Source organism: Amborella trichopoda, chromosome 12 (genome assembly GCF_054954075.1).
Source record: "Amborella trichopoda isolate Santa Cruz 75 chromosome 12, AtrichopodaSantaCruz75HAP2 v2.0, whole genome shotgun sequence".
NCBI lineage: Eukaryota > Viridiplantae > Streptophyta > Magnoliopsida > Amborellales > Amborellaceae > Amborella > Amborella trichopoda.
Genome location: NC_142347.1, coordinates 6265690 through 6286689, shown reverse-complemented (window position 1 = coordinate 6286689; position 21000 = coordinate 6265690). Strand labels below are relative to the sequence as shown.

At 33.1% G+C, this 21000-nt stretch overlaps 2 protein-coding genes across 2 annotated transcripts; both read left to right on the top strand.

Annotated features, from left to right (window-relative positions):
• The first annotated feature begins 120 nt into the window (after positions 1–120).
• LOC18433645 (protein SHOU4) lies at positions 121–8046 on the top strand. Its single transcript, XM_088852742.1, has 4 exons — positions 121–345; positions 5245–5456; positions 7390–7576; positions 7868–8046. Exons 1-4 carry the CDS (start codon positions 130–132, stop codon positions 7871–7873), a joined length of 621 nt encoding a protein of 206 aa, XP_088708868.1. The 5' UTR covers positions 121–129; the 3' UTR covers positions 7874–8046.
• A 10027-nt stretch (positions 8047–18073) lies between these two features.
• LOC105420604 (uncharacterized) lies at positions 18074–18851 on the top strand. Its single transcript, XM_011624869.1, has 2 exons — positions 18074–18222; positions 18320–18851. Exons 1-2 carry the CDS (start codon positions 18074–18076, stop codon positions 18849–18851), a joined length of 681 nt encoding a protein of 226 aa, XP_011623171.1.
• The last annotated feature ends 2149 nt before the right edge of the window (positions 18852–21000 follow it).

Sequence of the window (21000 nt, the reverse complement as noted above, 5' to 3'; positions counted from 1 at the left end):
ATGCTGTTTCTCAGATATTAACTTATACTATCAACAGAGAAATCCATAATTGTAGGCTTCTAACTCATGTGCCTTGTCACTGTAACCTGAATTGATGTTTTCCTGAAACATTATCATCACACACTTGTCATGGTCATGACTTCTCTTATTAATCTTGTTACTTTTTTGTGGATTTTTTGTTTAACTCAGGTTGTTACTTGTGGTAATTTTCCCCTTGAGTCCTCCTTTCAAAAAGTCCCTAGATGTGTCTACACATCTACTAGCTTGTATGAGTACAGGGGATGGGACTCAAAGCCTGCCAATCCTACGCACCGCCGCTTTACATGGGGACTCAGGTCTTTGGAGGTTAGTAAATTTGCCTATACTATTTTGATTGTTCATTGACACAAACTGATTCCTTTTCTTTGTGATTAAATTTTTTTGAGCCATCTTGTTGTTCCATGTCATCATTTGGTGGCTTTAAGTCCTATAATTACTATTCCACTAATCATGTTTAGCAAATTAGCAATAAATGGAATGATAATATGAAGTTTTTTCTTCTTCATTCCCTCTAAGAGTATGAAGTTTGGTTTGATTATTGCATGGACTGCTTCCATACTATAGAACACTTGTAATGCACTAAGCATGTCTGGTTCAGATTTGAGATTCAAGAAAGGATCGGCCTCCTCTGTGCTTTGTTGTAATAGAAGGCTGAAATGAAAACTCTATATAAACAGAAACGTATTGCTGTTGGTACTTAATTCATCATATGCCCTTCTGCATAAGAGTTCATGCTCTTCTCTTCTGTACTTTTTGTTACTGGTATATGGATATCAATTATTGATTTTTGTCTCTGCATAAGTTCTTGGCTTCTCATATGGTCCAAAAGTTCTTTGTTTGCAGAAAATCAATATTAGTGATTGTTTTCTTTGCTTCAGCATTGCACTCCCGTAATTCATACATCTTCATAAACTTATTAAAGAAACATGTATGCACAAAGAGTATGTGTCACTTGTGTAACTACAAGTTCATGGCTTCATTTAAGAGCCAGAGATGCTTTGCATCTGGGGGAGATTCAGTAGTGATTATTTGCCATGCTTAAAATGATGTTATACTCGGCTTAATAAGTATATAAATCAATTGCAATGCCATTGATCACATATAACGGGTGTGTATGTAATTCTTCTTTCTGATATGTTTCTTCCATGTAAAATAACATAATTGAAAGGTGAAGATAAATAGCGTTTAAAATTCTATGCATAATTATTAGGTTACTTACCTCCATTCCCTCTACAAAACCATCTTCACAAACTCTTAAATAGACTGGGTATTAATGTTGCAACTGTGGTGAATTTGGCAAGTTTTATCAATCAGTGGGTTTAGATATGTATATTCAGGTGTCTTGATTTTCTTGGAGTAAGTCCCTGAGTTTAGTAATTTACATCTGAAAATGTGCTGTCCCCATGATGACATTTAGAGAAGTAGAGCTGTGAGAAGGATAATGCTGTAATAAGAGCTCTAAAAGCTAGTCTGACACTTTCAATACAAATTACAAAATTTCTTACAATTATTGAAGTTTACTTAGAGAAAATAAGTTTGTAGGCTCTTGACCTATTCATATATGTTTTAAAATTCAACTTTCTCCATATCATTGCCCAAGCGTTGAGATCCTCTTAACTTTATCCTCCAAATATAGTTGCAGTACTGTTGTTGGGTTCAAACACCTTGTGTTATGTGGGACTCCTATAACAAATTCCGACTAAGCCAATTTGGGATATATCATTCAACATTGTGTACTTAAGTTCTGCTTACTATTTTCCTATGATCTAGCGAATAAATTATATTTTTGTTATCATCTAGGGATCCATTATTTTACTTATATTGGATTTGTATATTTCATATTCACTATACAATCATTTCATGTTTCCTACATTTTCCCTTTAGTGGATCTCTTTCTGTAATATGATGTATTTCATCTTGGGTACTTCCCTCATTAAAAGTAAATTTATCTTTAGTCGGGCTTAATTAATAATCTGTGGTCAGGCTTAATTAATTTACCTATAACCCTGTCATTGTAGCATTTCTCCATTATCATTTTTTTGACATCTGCCACCTGGCCTAAAAGGCGTTAAATTTCTTGGTATCTCATCCCACTGACTTCCACAAGTTTAGTTCTATTTGGTTGCTGATGAAGTGTTCTGCCATGAGATGAAAGAAAAGACCCCAGCGTCCCAGCAGCTGGATTCCCTTAAAGGAAATGTTGAATCTACTTGAAAATGGGAGATATTCGCTTAGAGAGGTGGAAGATCTCTGGTGTCATAAACAGTCTCCTTCCTTTGATTGAAAGCTTCTAGGGAATGTATCCTTCATCAACATTGGCTTTATAATTCCAGAGTACTACCTAATCATCTATATTTGACAGCTCACCTTGGTGGGATTGGGATCCTAACATAGGGCATATTTTGGTCATAGATATGTTGTTATGTCATTGTATGCATGCTATACGTTAGGGCTTTTTAGTGCTGTATTGTAACTATGTAATTTGCCCCAGCTGCACTTTTATCATTCAAATATTGCTACTCGTATAAAAGCCATGACTCACACATGGATCAAATTCATTTTCATTTCCTGATTTTATTGTAATAACAAAGGTGTCAAGAACACATGATCTGCATGCACTGAGGAAGTTGAAGGAGACGCTAATGAGATAAGCCAACCATTTGCACTGTTTAATTTCTATATCTACTTTCAATTCATTTAAACTTGGACCATTAGTTTAGGATTTTTCCAATTGTACCAGGAAATAATGCTTCAAACAGAAGATGTTTTGGGACTGTTTAATTAAGTCTAAATTATAGTGAATATTTATCAAATTTGTCCTTTCTAGAAACTTTTTGGTCCTTTTCTGGTCTTCTTTCTCCATCATGGGAGACAATAAATAACAAATGCAATAAATACAGCTGACCAGGCATATCCAAGGAGAAATCTGGTGGACTTTCTCGAAAGAGGAAAAAATAAATCTGCTAAACTTTGAACAGATGAAAAATGATCAACAAATTGGGACTAGCTTTCACCTGAAGAGGGAAGAAACATAACAATGACAATAATCATCTATTACTTTCTACTACATGTGTGTTTTCTATTCCGCGTGTCACTCTTGTGGGGTAAACATGATAATTAAGAATCATAGAGACCCATAACATGGAGGGTTGGTATGATTTTTGGGGAGAACATTTTGCCAATGCGTATTGTAGGCTTGCTAATCGAAGTGTTCTTAGGATTCTCTTTTGTTGCAAGATGGCCATCAATCATTGAGACCTGTTCCATGGAGGGTTGCTATGATTTTTGGGGAGAATATTTTGCTAACGAGTATTGTAGCCTTGCTAATCAAGGTGTTCTCAGGATTCTCTTTTGTTGCAAGACAGGTTATATGGCCATCAATTTCAAAAAAAAAAGTACAGTTTATATGTCCATGTTGTGCCTTTTCTTTGCTTTTTGTTCCCTTGTACTTCTTACCACTTTAATTCTTTTTTGTTTAACCAAAAAACAGAAAAAAGGGTAGCTAATGATATACAATACAATATCATAAAAAAATTGACATTCTTCCATTGAATCAGATCTGGGTACTTTTAATTGGTTCATTATGTGGGCTTAGACGTTCTTTAGATCTTTACTTCTTACATCATATCCATTATACTTCTTCCATATATCCATGAATGTCTGGAGCTATTATCTAAAAGTCTGACATGATATCTTGAGGCCTATTGGGTGTAGATTCCGTACATCAGAGGCTAACCAAATGCAAGAATAAAGAGTTCTCCCAGTTTCTTCACAAAAGAGGGGCAACGAAAGGAGTGATCCCTGTTTTTGAGAAGAAATATCCTAAGCTTTAGTGGAAGAAACTGTGCAGAGCAATAGGAAACATAAAATCAGCTATCGCTATGGATTATGTCCTAGTGATGAACAGGATACAGAAGTCCAGGCCATAGCTACATCACATATCGGAGAAGTATATTTTTTATAATTAATGATTCTAATATCGTAGGGTCCATAAGCTATTTTTATACAATTATACTAAACTGCTGCAATCAACAATAACATTCCTGCACACCATTATGTCAATTTTTTTCATTTGTACTCTTTTCTCCTTGTTCAAAATTGATGCACTTTTAATCCAATTGATAATAACTGGATTTGAGTTTGCATGTCCATCTGCATTATAACCACCGCATAACACATATTCTTTAGCTGATCAAATTTCTTTCACTTTTATATTTCTGTGTTAGAGAAATATTCAACAGTACTGATGTTCCATGAGATGATCATGACATTCCTTGCGTTCCAGCTGCCCAATTACTTGTCAAATTCTCCATCTTTCATATGGATAGAGTCTTGCTGCCAAAGTAACTGCATAGTCAATATTATTATCTGATGAGCTTTGTTATATTGTTTATGGATATATTGGTTTCATGGATATATTGGTTTCATGCTATTTCTTATGTTTGAAACAACCACCCTACATGGATACTACAAGGTGCCGGAACTGTCAATTTCAATAAACTGTGCATCATATTTTTGGCATACCAGTTAGCCAGGTCTCAAACTTAGATTCATCTGGAGAACTTTTAAGAACATTAGAAGGTCTTTTCCTAGCCATTATTCTGATAAGGTAGAAAAACTGATGTTGCCTAGTCTGTAACTTGTATTAGTTGGAAAGTATTGGGTTCAAAGTCTCAGATATGCTATTTGCTTATGCCAATGAATGTACCCTTATAAAAATCTTTCGCAATGTGACTCCCACTTCAGAAAACTGAAAATGACCTCTAAATAACCATGAAAATTATTAGGTTTATAACATAAATATTAAATACTTGTATTGCTAGTAGTGTTTACTTTGTTGTTTATTGCAGAGGCATCATTACGTAATGAAGAATGCCACATTACCAAAGTAGTTGTTGTCAATTATGTGACTATGAAAACTTATGTAGAATTTTCTTGTTTCATTTACAAGCCATTGGTTTCATATGCTGTTCTTAATTATATATTAAATAATTTGCTCATTTTCATTAAAATATGTTTGAGATCTTGTCGAAATGTTATTGAATGGCATATTGATTGAGAATAAACGGAAGGCTATTTGCACAGAAAATCATTTGCAACTACTACTTGGATCCTTGCTTATGTGTGAATCCTTTGTTTTTAATTTGGAAGATACATGGTTCTTATTTATTTTATTCCACCTTCAATAATTTTGTTTTATTGCAGAGACATGTGGTCGACTTTTACATCTCAGATTTTCAGTCTGGTTTACGAGCATTGGTCAAAGCTGGCTATGGAGCAAGAGTCACTCCGTATGTGGATGAAACTATTGTGGCTGACATCAATCAGAACAACAGGGAATTATCTCCTGAATTCATGCGATGGCTGGGGCAGAGAAACCTTTCTAGCGATGATCGCATCATGCGGATGACAGAAGGGTAAATCTACTACTACTTTGGTTTTCTGTTTTGTTTTTTGTTTATATATATAATTTGTGGCATGATTCAATTGGCTGATGCAGCTTATTTTTAGCAGGAGGAGGTTATTTTGCAATTTGACATTTTCTTGTTTATTGCTTAGTTATGTTCCCTTTGAAGTTGACTGTGGATATAAGTTACCACGACCTTATTTTCAATTTATTGGTTTTGTGTGATCCTGATACCGGTTCACAGGGCACTTGATGTGGTATTCTACAAGTTGGTTAGTTTTCAATTCCTCCCTGATGGTGATTTGCATCAAATTTTAATCAACTCCAATCTCAAACAGTCAAGACTGAAATCTAAAAAACTAACGAATGAAAATACTCTTTATAAACAATTCTCAGAATACCCTTGGTTGTAAAATTGAACCATAGAATCATCCAGTAAATTGAGTAAAGTTAAAGGACTACCAATATTACTCTATTCTTAGAGTCTTGAGGATGACCAAAACATGATACATTCCTGCAAACTATAGAGGATCCAAGAGATTATGCATCTATTCTTTTAGCTTGTTTAACCATTCCATGGAAAAGCTTCCATATTAATCCTGTGACCATGTGGCATATAGTGAACTAGTCCAATCCCAATCTAGCTCAAGTTATGGTTTGCCATTCAGGAATCATACTTTGCAGATAGAACCAAAGTAAAATAAATTTTCCTTTCATATGGCACCTGTTCTATGGCAATATAAATAGTGTCTGATAGCATTAGTAGGCAAAACATGCATAGCATATCGGCTTCAAGTACTTTAAGGGCAATATTCCACTTCCAAAGGTCACATCCACACATCTATGTGTGTCGCCACATTTCTATCTGAAAGGTGAGGGGCTCACCAGTGTCTTCTCAAATCAAATTTTTGTATATATAGTTGAGTACAGTAACAATGTGAAGCTAACAACCAAGACATCTTCAACAGACAAGAGTATCATGCTAATTTCAATAGGGAAAATATCAATTATAACGGATTGAATCCCTTCACAAAATCTCTAAAAGGGCAAAAGATCATAAATTATATTTGAGGGTTTGCTTTTAAATTTTCTATTTTAATTAAGTACGTCCTCAAAACAAAGAAAATTTAAAAAGTTCCTAGCCCCTATCGTTGTTGGGAAGCCTAACCAATTAGGGGCACTTTGATAATTTTACCCCCAAAGAGGCCTTAACGGATCGACGGAAATACCTTACTTGTTCTTTATTGATATAACGAGCGGTTTGTTCGGTATTTGAAATAAGGAACGATAAGGGGTATTTATGGCATTTGACATGTTCGGTATTTGAAAGAGAAATAATAAAGGGTACTTGTGTTATTTGACATAGAGTTATGTCAAATAACGCAAATACCCCTTATTGTTCCTTATTCAAATACCGAATAAGCTATTATTTATTTCTAATTCTGAACAAGCAGGGGAACTTCTGTCATTTTGTTAAGGCCTCTTTGGGGGTAAAATGTTCAAAGTGCCCCTAATTGTTCAGGCTTCTTAACACGGAACGGGGTTAATTTGTGATCTTTTGACCTCTTTAGTGATTTTTTGGGGGGTCTCAACCCTTTAATTGATACCTTCCCATTTTAAAATACATAATTCATCTATATTTTCCAAATTGGCGTTTGGAATGGCACTCACTAGTGATTCACGGAAAGGCACATACCAAATCACGGTTGATCCAACTTTCCCCAGCCATTATTTGAGTGCTGCAGTCAATGTTTTTTCCATCTAATAATTCGCTATGCCTAGGGATTATACACCAGTTTAACTTACAAAAGGCTTCTTATTGTTTGATAAGCTCAATTGGTGTTAAAACTTGTTAAGAATTAAGATTACAGGATCACTACTCTCTTATCTCGTTGCTGTTGTGATGGTGATTTTCATTTTTCCTGTTCATGTATATTTTCCAGGTACATAAAAGAAGGGAGCACAGTGAGTGTAATGGGAGTGGTCCAACGAAATGAGAATGTACTCATGATTGTCCCTCCTTCAGAGCCTTTCTCCACCGGTTGCCAATGGGCCAAATGCCTCTTCCCCGCAAGTCTTGATGGGATTGTTTTGAGATGCGAGGACAACTCCAAAGCAGATGTCATACCGGTCTAGCTTCTATCCACAAACCCACTCTCTCTCTTTCTCTCTCAGTTTTGGTGCAGTACAAGGGCACCTGCTTAACTTTGGAGTTCAAATGGGATCTAGTGCATTTGTGCTTTAACCATCCTCCTCCCTCTCTCTCTCTCTCTCTCTCTCTCTCACATGTTTGTGTGCGTATGTATGGAGTTCGATATCCACTAGTTAGTTTCTATAAATTTTACTTGTGGACTTTCCTTGAATCATGTTTGATTATGAAGGAAAGATCCTGCTGTTAACTACTGTATAATTTTTGGACAGGTTTGACAGTTGAGTTGAAGATTCCCCCCAAATCTCTTGGGGTTTATTCCTTGTATAACAATGGCATCTTATTTTTGAAAGTTTTCTTGTGATTTGATGTGTCTTGCACATGCTTATTGTGGTAAACTGCTTTGATATGACATTGTGGCAATATAATATTGAGTTGGATTCCTGATCCCTATGCAATTTTCTACTTAGTTTTGTGATAAAATTTAGTTTGTGATAAAATCACAGACCTGCAGATGAACTTGCATCTAATCACACCTTACAATGCAATTGTATGAAGGAATCAAGCGTGATTAATTGTTGATGTTTGCAGCTTTGCAACACTATGTGCCAAATCGGGCTCCTCCCACGTAACGACCCGAAAAAGAAACAGAGTGAGTTGGGTCACTTGAGTCTGTAGTTAGGGCGTTTGGGCTGCAACACTGTGGTTTGGGCTTGACCAGAGGCCCAGCTTGAAAATATGCTTTCGGGCTTAAACCAACCACCTGGCCCAAAATATTTGGTATAAACCTCCTAGGTCTGGCTCTACCGACCGGATTTCAATCCAATGTAGGCTTGAGCTCGAGCAATTACAAAAGTATAAACTAATAATAATAATAATAATCATAATAATAATAATAATAAGGGATTGTCCCTCTCTCGGAGAGAGAGAGAGAGAGAGAGGAGCAAGGGAGGAGCTTTTGTGGGAGAGAGACGTACGGCAGCGCTTTCAAGCTTTTCGGCCCTAGAGAGAGAGAGAGAGAGAGAGAGAGAGAGATGGGCAAGGAGGGGCTTTGGGGCTGGAGAGATAGAAATGGGTTTCAGACTTTGAGGCTGGCTTCGGGCCGTTCAGTTTATTGCCCGACAGGACCCAAAATTTAAAATATCTGCCCCTGCCTGACCTGAGGCCCGGCCTGAAAATGGCCTGATTATGGACTGAGAGCCCATGGCTCGCCCTGGACCATTGGCCACCTTAATTATGGTCTTGGGATCTCATGGCTTAACAATCGGGCTTGATTGATTATGCTATTAACGCAAGTCTCATTAAAATACAACGTTTAAATAAAAATTTTAGTATTATAAAATTCTTTATAAATTTTGAGTTTTTTAAAGAACTAAAAAAAATAGCAGTTTTTTATGAAGCTGTATGATTGCTTATTTTATCATTCGAGAAAGATTGAGGTTACCCTCCTGGCTCACAGCTACATATAGCCCAACAGCTTACATTGAATATGGACAGATCTGATGATCATGACTTCAATTTGTATTTTAATTTTAATTTTTTTTTTTATAAATCCAAATCACTTAAAATTTTGTGTGTGTATTCTTTAAAAATAAGATAATCTAATAAAAATATCAAAAAAAAATTCTCAAAAACTTAATGGACCAAAACACATCTGAAACTTTTTAGGGGTATTTTGGTCAATCTAATTTTTGTGAGTTATCATTTTTTAATATTTTTATTAGGTGCGTCTTGATGAGAAGAATTGACGCCTAAAATTTCAACTAATTTATATTTATATAAATAAAATAAAATAAAAATATGAAATGATATCTTAATCGTCAGATTGGCCAAGATTCAATCTGGACTGTTGGGCTCATAGATAGCTGTGAGCTAGTGGGTGAACTTCAGCCTGTCCCTTATCATTCTCTTAAAAAATTGTTTTAGTTTTTTGCTTTTTTTTATTCCGATTTTTTTAATCTTTCTTGAAACTTCCATTATCCTCATGAAGAATTTTTGTTTTGCGATAAACTTATTGAAGTTATATTATTATAAACATTGATTTAATACAGAACTCCATAAAAAATTTCAACATCAACCACTTAGAAAACATATTCCCCTTGATATTCCAAAAACTAATTTCCAAGAAACTCATAAAGTTGGAGGAAGAGTAACCCAATGAAAAATCTACTCTCTCTAAACTAAAAATATCATTACAACAATGCATAAATAGTTATTCGATAACAAGTAAAAATTCAGCAATTGGGAATTAGAGGCGAGGCTTGAATATTTGCAGTGGGAATTAGAGGTGAGGTTTGAATGCTTATGGTTATGGTTGCTCAACACATATTGCTTAGTAAAAATCTCTTCTTACTTTCTCTTAACGTGTACTAGTTGAATTACGTACGTTGCACGTATGCAATTATTTGTAATAGATTAATCATAAATCACCCATTAGATAATAAGAGATTTTATGAAATAAAAATTTGATTAATCACAAAACCTTGGATTTAAGAGATCCTCTCTTTCTCTACTCTTCAAAAGCTTTCATAAAAATCTTTTACCTCTCCTAAGATCACAATTCTCTATCTCTTATGCATGCTCTCTCTCTCTCTCTCTTAAAATTCTCTCATAATGTTGAGATCTCTCTCTTGTACGCACTCATATTTTCTCTCCCTCTTTCTCTAATTAAGATATAGAAATAATGTGGAGATATGGAAACAATATTAAGATATCGTGCTCTTTGTGAGAGCCTTAAAATATATTTTCATCTTTAATTATAAAATTTAAAGGGTGCAGTTTGTATATAGCCTAGGCTCTAAACAATCAAATTAGAGCCTACCTTCAAATAGTATCGAGAAATGTGGTTTTAATATCGAAAATATTTGTGATATCCCTAAAATATATTTTTCATATTTAATTATAAAGTCTAAAGCTTCAAAATTAGTGTAAATCGACATATCTATGAAAATCTTGAAAATTGACGGTCCAAAAATGTGTTACAAAATACACTATTTCCAAAACTTGTAGTCCATTTTTTTCTTATGTCCATGCATTTTGATGTCGAGATGATCGATTTGAAGATATTTGGACATCAAAATAACCTCTTCTAATGAAATTTTTGAGGTAAGCTCAAATTTGATTGTTTAGAGCCTTGGCTCTATATAAACTTTTCCCAAATTTAAAGCTTAAAAAACAGTGTAGATGGAGCAGATCTATGAAAACTTGAAAATCTTGAAAATTGACGGTCGAAATATACTTTACAAGATGCACTATTTCTAAAACTTGAAATCTATTTTTTCTCATGTCCATTCATGTTGATATTGAGATGATCAATTAGAGTATATTTAGGCATCAAAACAACCTCTTCTAGTGAAAACTTTGAGGTGGGCTCTAATTTAATTGTTTGGAGCCTCGGTTCTATATAAACTTTTTACATATATATATATATATATATATATATATATATATAGGGCAAGCTTTCTATGCATCCCCTACAGCATAGAAGTTCTATCCTCTTCCTTATCCAACCGTCCATTCTGAATGGACGGCTAAAATTGTCCCAATCACAATGTCACGTCTCTACATTATTTTATTTTTTTATAAACTATTTTGACACCAAATTTTGGACGCCCATTCTTTTATTAAACTCACACTAGCAAAAAACATAAAAAAAATAGGCGCGTCTCATTGAGAAAATGGCACATACCAAATTTCATATTCATACAATTTGTCTAAAAAAATCTAAAAATAAAATACTTTGAAATGTCAGATCTAAGATCAAACGGTGAGTGGCTCTCTTGATCAAAATTGGACGGCTGGATGATGGTAGGGGGAGGATAGATGTTCTATGCTGTGGGGAAGCATAAGAATCTTTCTTATATATATATATATATATATATATATATATATATATATATATATATATATATATATATATATATATATATGAACACATGAGCCCAACGTTCCAGATTGAATATGGGCCGATCTGACGATCACGGATATCTGGTAGAGTTTGAATTTTAGTTTTTTGTCTACAAATCCAAATCACTTTAAATTTTAAATGTGTGTTCATAAAAAATAGGCGAATCTTCGAAAAATATCAAAAGAATATTTTACCTAAAATAAATTGACCAAAAGACCCCCGGAATATTTTGAGGGGTATTTTGATCTTTTTGTGATTTTTTTTTATATATTTTTATTAGGTGCGACTTGAAAAGAAGAATACACATAAAATTTCAAGTGATTTGGATATGTAGAAAATAAAATAAAATTCAAGCACTATCGGACATCCGTGATGGTCAGATCGGCCCAGATTCAATTTAAGCCGTTGGCCTCATATGTTTATATGAGTTAGTGGGCTAATACCATATTTTTCCTAGATATATATATATATATATATATGGGCAATGATTTCATGCGACGGTTGTATAGTAATATGATGCAACAACCTTAAAAAACCATCTTATGGCAATTTGTTTGATCCAAATTTTGAAATATACACTCTTTTCATTCTAAGAACAAAAAATAAAAAATTGAAAACACAACCTAGAAAGTATTTTTTTAGCCCAATTAACATGGGCTATTCGTTTTGGTGAGATGCTTAGATCTACGCCTTAGAAGGATTTTTTTATTTTCAAGTTTTTTTGGATGGCTTTATTATCATTAAATGAACAATGTTAAAAAAGAAAATAATGATTTCGAGTCTATAAAAGGTAAGATATTGAAATTCAAAAAATGAATGGTCTAGATTTGTTTTTGGAGGGGAGTCATTTTGACCTTATCTATGGTTCAAATTGAACTTTATTTTTTTGAGAGGATTGATTATTGAGATGAAGAGAGTGTGTGTGCAAAAATTGGGGTCATGCAAATACCACAAACATGACTTTCTAGAAGTGTCGTTGCATTATACTATGATACAACCGTTGCATTGGATATATATATATATATATATATATATATATATATATATATATATATATATATATATGGAGATATGGAAGATACTACAAAACGCCTATAGGCAAAAATGAATAGTAATTTCGCCTACCCTCATCATAATCCAAAGTTCATCGCACGATCACGATTGTTCGATAGTGTTTTATTTTTCATTTTTTTTACAAATTGGAATGACTTGAAATTTGGAGAGTGTGTTAATAAAATATAGAGGAATATACGAAAAATATTAAAAAAATATTTTACATGAAAACATTGATCAAAATACCCCCGAAAAGTTTTAGGGGTATTTTGGTCAATATATTATTTGCAAATTTTTTTTTTATATATTTTTATTAGGTGAGTTTCACTAAGATATATACACATATTAAATTTCAAGTCATTCCAATTTGTAGAAAAAAATGATAAATAAAAAACTACCAGACAATTGTGACTATACGATGAACTTTGGACGGTGATGAGGGTAGGTAAAATCACTGTTCATTTTCGCCTATAGGCATTAGGAAGACTTTTCTTATACACACACACATAGATATATATATATAAAGCATCTATAAAACGCCTATAGGTGAAGTTCTACAGTACTTCATCACAGTCTAAAGTTTATCACACGGTTAATGTTGTTTGGTAGAATTCAAATTTTTATAATTATTGTACTAATCATATTTATCTAAAATTTGAGGTGTATGTACATATGACAAAGTCTCAACAAAATAAAATATTAAAAAAATAATAGACATAAAATAAAATGATGAAATTACCCCTGAAATTTCATAGGGGTATTTTACATAACTTTTATCATTCAAATTATTTGTTTATTTTACTCATGTGCATCTCACTAAGGCACACACACATACAAAATTTCATCATTATGATTTTTTTAAAAAATATTAAAATTAAGACACTATCGAACAATTGTGACCGTGTGATAAACTTTAAATGATGATAAAGCTGTAGGTGAAGTACTGTAGAGCTTCACCTATAGGCGTTTTGTAGTGTTTTCCATATATATAGAGAAAGGATCATGTCAGCCTACGGGTTGACAACTACAGTGTCAACCAATGACCTAGATTGAATATGGGTCAAATCCAATGGTCACGACCTTATTTTATATTTGAATTTTCATGTTTTTTTATATAAATCTAAATCACTTGAAATTTTGAGTGTTAATTCTTAAAATATATTAGAATCTAATAAAACTATTTAAAAAATAATTCAAAAAACTTAAATTGATCAAAATACCCTCAAAACACGTCAAGGATATTTTGATCAATTTATAGTTATGAATTATTGTTTGTATATTTTTATTAGGTGAGACTTGATGAGTAGAATGTACGCTTAAATTTTCAAGTGTTAAGGATTTGTAGAAAAAAATGAAAGTTGAAATACGAAATAAAAGTCGTGATTGTTAGATCGGCTCAAATTCAATCTAGACCATTGGTTAACACTGTAGCGGTCAGCTCGTGGGCTGACATCATCCATTCCTATATATATATATACCGTTATTACTGATATGTCCGTTTTTTGGACCTCATAACAATTGTTTTTAAAAAAGACCAAACTACCCATTTTCGATTTTTCAAAAGCCAAAATTAGACCAATTTCCGGTTCTTGAAGAACCAAAAATTTTAATTTCAAGAACAAAAAATTTAAAATTTTCCGTTCTTCAAGAAACGAAAAATGTTTTCTCTCGCTTGTGGCATATTCTCTCTCTACCTCTCTGAAGTCATAGTTATCCGATAAAATCAGGGGGAACAACTAGTTCGAGCCCCTGAATTTAGGAAAACTCTCACGAGATTAGAAGATTCGGAGAAATCTTGTGGCGTATTCTCTCTCTACCTCTCTTGTGACGTTTTGTCTCTCTTGCGGCGTATTCTCTCTCTCTACCTCTTTGAAGTCATAGATATCCAATAAAATCAGGGTGAACAATTAGTTTGAGCCCCTACATCACAGGAGAATGGAAAGCTGATGACCCAACCCATGATGCGTACCTTCAAAAAGAGATCTCTCGTCAATTCAAGCTCTTCAAGCTATGGGAATATGCAGACCACGTTAAATTCCTCTTTCGATACGCTGGGTGAAACTTACCCAAAAAAAGACGTTGGATGAAGGGGAGAGATAGAGTTAAAAAAAAAAACATTTTTACCCATGTAATGTAGAGAGAGAGGTAGAGAGAGAATACACAGAGGACCCACAAGAGATATATTTTTTTTTGGTTATTCAAGAACCGAAAATTTAAAATTTTCGGTTCTTGAAAAACCGAAATTAGGTAGTTTCGTCTTTTTTTAAAAAAATTGTTATAAAGTCCAAAAAATAAAACATCAGCAATAACGGAAAGTATTCGGTATTTTGATAATAATGGAAACTAAAATGGATATTTACATAATTTTTTCTTTAAATATATTAGGGTAAACAATGAGAAAATATAGAAAAATTTATTTTATTATTATTATTATTATTATTATTACTATTGGCGTATACCTTTAGAGAGCAAAGAAATGACCAATCTTTCCAAGTTTTCAAAAGTTCCGCGTTTGACACACAATTTCCATCTAAAAATTCAGAAAGCAATCTTCCAAAAAAGTAATATTATCTTATATATTAATATATAAATATCTAAATATACTAAATATAATTTATATTATATACAATAGGGTGCGGTTTGTATAGGGCCTAGGCTCTAAACAATCAAATTAGAGCCTACCTTCAAATAGCGTCGAGAAATGTGGATTCAATATTGGAAATCTTTGTAATAGCCTTAAAATATATTTTCATTTTTATTTATAAAATTTAAATCTTTAAAAATAGTGTAGATCAATAGATTGATGAAAACTTGAATATCTCGAAAATTGACGGTCAAAAAATGCGTACAAAATATACTATTTTCAAAACTTGAAATCCATTTTTTTTCTCATATCCATGCATCTTGATATCGAGATGATCAATTTGAAGATATTTGGGCATCAAAATAACCTCTTCTAGAAAGATTTTTGAGGTAGGCTCTATATAAACGTTTTCCTATATAATATAAATATAATATATATTTATTATATTCAATATATATTATATATAATGTTTATATTATTATATTATAAATGATATATTTATTATATTAAATACATTATTATATTATATATTATATATAATACAAAAATACGTTAATAAATATGTAAAATATATTATATAATGTTATATATTATATATTTATATTGTTAATATATAATATTTATTATATTAAATATATTATATATAATAATATTATATTATTATATATCATTTATATTTATTATATTATAAGCAAATTATGTTGAATCGCTGAAAAATTAAAATGCCATAATTCTATATTTGCAGTGAGATTATTGCAGGGTTTAGAAACACTATATGTAACTACATGTAGCATCTACTATATGTTAATCATGAAATTGGTGTGTAATTTTGTTGGTGATTCATTCTCAGTTCCATACCTTTCTACTATGTATTATGGAATGTTAATCATGAAATTTGTGTGTAATTTTGTCGGTGATTCATTCTTACCTTTCTACTATGGATTATAGAAAATCCCAATACATAGTGTGCTATAATCCCTCAATTGTGAATTTAGTATTGTGATATTATAATCCCTTAGGATGAAGCTTACCTCCGAGGATCAGTAATGTGACAGATCATACCCCATGCCTTTACTGCTTGATTGCATAGAGAGAGATTCATGGATGAGAAAGAACTAGCAAATATATTGGAGCTTATGGATTTAGAGAGTAGAGATAGATAAAAGACAGAATCATAAGGTCTTAAGGGTAGAGATATGATTTTTTGTTTTAAATATCAAAGGATATTTATAATAGAGATATGTATTCTAATTTTGAATAACAATCTACCATCAACGGTAAAAAAAGATAATCATCGCAAATATACCTTAATTTTAGCTTAATTGAAAAAAAAACTCCAAACTTTCATAAACCTTGTCTACACTATTTTTCCTCATTTTTGGCTTTTTTGGACCAAAATGACCTTCACGGTAGTTGTATTACTGTGAAGAACATTACGGTACTTTAAGTACCGTAGTAGTTAGTGCATTTTATACGGTGCTTTAAGTATCGTAATACTTAGTTATTTTATACGGTACTTTAAGTACCGTAATACTTAGGGCATTTTTACGGTACTTTAAGTATCGTAATACTTAGGGCATTTTATATGGTACTTTAAGTACCGTAATATCTCGAATGTTTATTACGGTACTCGAACTATCGTAATTATCTCCCGCCCTTTTTTAAGTCGATTTCTATCATAAAATCCTATTTTCATGATTTATTTATTATAAACTCCTCTTTCCTCATATTCCTTAGCCTCCTCTGTCTCTTTTATCCATTGTTCATCTTCCTTAGCTTCCTCTCTCTCTCATTCATTAAGCTTGTAAGCAACAGTAATGAGTGACAACTGAGTGAAAATCATTTTACACCTAGTGGTTTTTTCAAGAGGAAATCTATTAATGGTCGTATTTTATTTGACAATTGGGATATAAAAGTTATATTTCTTAGGGTGATCCTATCATTTGACCAAGTAAAGGATCACTTGTCAAAAGTATCAAATTATGTCCCAAGTACTATGACTATTAGGTATATTGACCCAAGATTATCAAGTAACAGTAATATGACACGTGTTGATGACGATGACGATATTACAAATATGATGGAAGGGTCTTCCTCCATTGCTATGTATGTGTCAAACAGGCCTATTGAGTCCGACTCCATTGAATATCGACCACCAACAGTGACCGATAATGGTCCATCAAGATTGGTTATGTAAGAAGTTTACCATGAAATTCATTATTATTTTTATTTATCAATATTTTGTTATGAGTTAGGATAATTCTCAATTGTTCTTCAAATTTTATTTTGATAGTAGTTCCCGACCAGAGCACGTATCAAATAGACCTATTGTGTTGGGCTCCATTGAATATCAACCACCAACAGTGCCCGATAATGGTCCATCAAGATTGGCCATGTAAGAAGTTTGCAATAGAATTCATTATTTTTTTATTTATCAATATTTTGTTTTGTGTTAGGATAATTCTCACTTGTTTTTCAAATTTTTTTTTCAACAGCAGCTCCAGATCAGAGCAATTAGTTCAGAGTGAAGGTGCTGCTAGCATAGAAGATGAGCATAATTCAGAAATCGAGCGGCATATAGATGACATCGATCCGATAAAAAGCCCCCTCAGGATTAACCGTTCCGAAGTTGTACTTCGACAGTATCAGGATTTTGATGACGTACAGGCTTGCCATAATCACCTTATTGATTATGCCATATCACAAAACTTCAATATAAAGTTTATAAATAGCGAGGAGAGACGTGTATGAGCGAAGTGTGCGGTAGATGGATATTCATGGCAAGTGCGTTGTTGGATGATTAATACAACAAACTTCTTCAGGGTGAAGAAGTTTGAAAACATGCACTCATGTGCCGACAAAATAGGTAGGGTTCATCAGTCGCTTGCCCGAAGCCATTGAGTGGCAATCAAGATCAAAGACCGTTTGAATGATATGCGCAATCTGACACCTGGAGATATGGTTAATGATATACAACATGATCATGGTGTCATGTTATCTTACCCACAAGCATGGCGGGGCACAGAAGTTGCACAAGAAATAAATGAAGGTTCTCATGTGAAGGCATACAAGGATTTCACCAAGTACCTTCATAAGATCTGAATCAGCAATGATTATTCAAACAAATGTTCGTAATAGGTTTGAGCGTGTATTTATAAGTAATCGTCCATGTTTGTATAGTTTCATGTATGGTTGCAAGACACTGATGGGACTAGATGAGACATTTTTGAAGGGAAGATACAAAAGGATATTATTGGCTGCAGTTGGGGTAGATGCGAATGAAAATATATTTCCTATAACATATGAAGTTGAGAGTTGGACTTGGTTTATAGAGCTTTTCAATGAGCAGTTTGACGAGAGGTCTGATTTGCCAGCATTGACTATTATCTTAGATTTTCAGAAAGGGTTACAAGCCACAATTGAAAAAGTATTTTCAAGTCGTGAACAAGGCTATTGTATGAATCACCTTGTCGATAACTTAAAAAATGCCTATAGAAATTTGGTGCTCACAAAGCTTTATTGGAAAGCTACACATGCATTGTTTATATCAGACTTTGATAAGTACATGACAAAGATTAAGAGTAGAAATGATGAGGCCTATGTCTGGATCATGTTAAGCATCCAAAGTATTGAGCAAACACATATTTTCGGGGGTATAGATACAATCATCTTACATCGAACATCTCTGAATCATATAACCGGTGGATATTAAATGCTTGAGAGAAGCCCCTTATTAAACTCTTTGAATACCTAGGGGTTAAGTTCATGCGAAATTTTTCAAAGAAGATGGTCATGTTCTGAGACTAGAGCGACGTGCTTACACCGAAAGCCCAAGAGGTAATAGACAAGAGGATGGATAACTTCAGATTCCTTCATACAATCATATGAGCACATGATGGTATGTATGAAATCAATGCGGATAAGAAAGATGTTGTTAATCTGACCACACATATATGCAGTTATCGGGTGTGGTAGGTTAATAGGTTGCCATACAGTCATGTGATCAACGCTATAGGTCATATGCATGAAGATGTTATAGAGTTTTGCGGTGTTTATTTCACAGTTCTTCCCTTCCCTTCAACCCAATGCATGATGCATTAGAGTTATCAGATATTGTCTACACAACAATAATACCGCCAGCTGCAAGGCGAACGGCGGGTTGGCCAAATAAATGATGCAGGCAAACATAGTACAAAGATATTAGGCCTCTTAAGTGTAGCCAATGCGGGGTTGTGGGCCATAACTGGAAGACATGTAAATCAAGTATATGAAATGATGTAACGAGGCCATTAGTGCTAGTTGATCTTTTTTTGATATGCCATTTTGTTTTTGAATTTGTAAAGAGGTCAGTGCCTGCTGATATGACTTTTTGGTTCAATTAATGAAATCTCTAAAGTTCTTGATTGATGAGTGTCTGTTCAATTTTTTAAAAGTATGTGTTCAAGCTTATTCAATTTTTAAAAGAAGACTTAATGTTAATTATGGGTGGCATGTGGTTGTTCAATTTTTTTTTAAAAAAGTGTAAAACAAATTACGGTTTTATTTTTACCATAAAGCTCAGTATTAATTTCACGGTAATTTTTTTACTGTAATAATCTTTACGGTCTTTTGTTTACAGTAAAGATGAGTAAAAACACTGCGGTATCCAAAAGACCGTAATGCTAAAACTCGACAGAAGCTTTTTGAGCATTACGGTCCTTTGGGTGTCGTAAAGCTTTAACTAATATTTATGGTAAAAACAAGTCCGTAAAGATTATTACGGTAAAAAAATTACCGTAAAGATAAAACAGAGATTTATGATAAAAGAAAGACTGTAATGCTCTAAAAAGCTTATGGAAAATTGAGCATTACAGTCTTTTTGATACCGTAAAGCTTTAAGTGATCTTTATGCTAAAAAAAAGACCGTAAATATTATTATGGTAAAAAAATTACTGTAAAGATAAAACAGAGCTTTACGGTACAAGAAAGATCGTAATGCTCTAAAAAACTTTTGGAAAACTAAGCATTACGGTCTTTTTGATACGTAAAGCTTTAAGTTATCGTTATGGTAAATAAAAGACCGTAAAGATTATTACGGCAATTTTTTTACCTTAAAAATAAAACTAAGCTTTATGATAAAAAAATACAGTAATTAATTTTTCAAGTTTTCTTTTTTAATTTGAACATGCCACACATAACATGCCACAACACCTTAAAATTGAATATCTTTTTAAAATTAAACAACACATACTGTTTTAAAATTGAATATCTTTCAAATTAAACAACACATAGCTCAAATGGTTGTAAGGAATTGTAACACATCCAAGCTATCAAAGGTTCTCATTCCAATAAGCATATAAGATGCAGAGTAGTGTTACAAATGTTACAAAAATATAAAAATATCACAAAGATCACAAAAACAATATAGGCACTACTGGCCTCTTTACAACAAAAAAATATAAAATACTATGAACGCCTTTGTCGTACTGGCAACTTTTCACCCCATTGTTGAATCTGTAATTTTGTATTTGAGCTGCTCTCCTGCTGTCTTATCACGCGATGATGTTACTGCCATCTAAGCTCATTTGGTTGAACCAGTATAAGACTGGGTTGTGTATTACTTGGCCCCTCCTCTGGTCGAGAAGGGAGCCATACTGGTGGTACATCCTCATCCCCATCATCATCCAACTCCAATTCCTCAAATGCATCTTCCGCCGCGCAGCTTTTGGGCTGTAAATTTTGAGCAAATGTAATGCTTCCCCAATTACGTCCCAATTTCTTGAATTGTAACCTTCATGTACAAGTCGAGCTGCTTGACTGATGTCCCTAGGCTACATCAAGTTATATGAAAATAGATTATTGAGATGCATATTTAAAAGGAC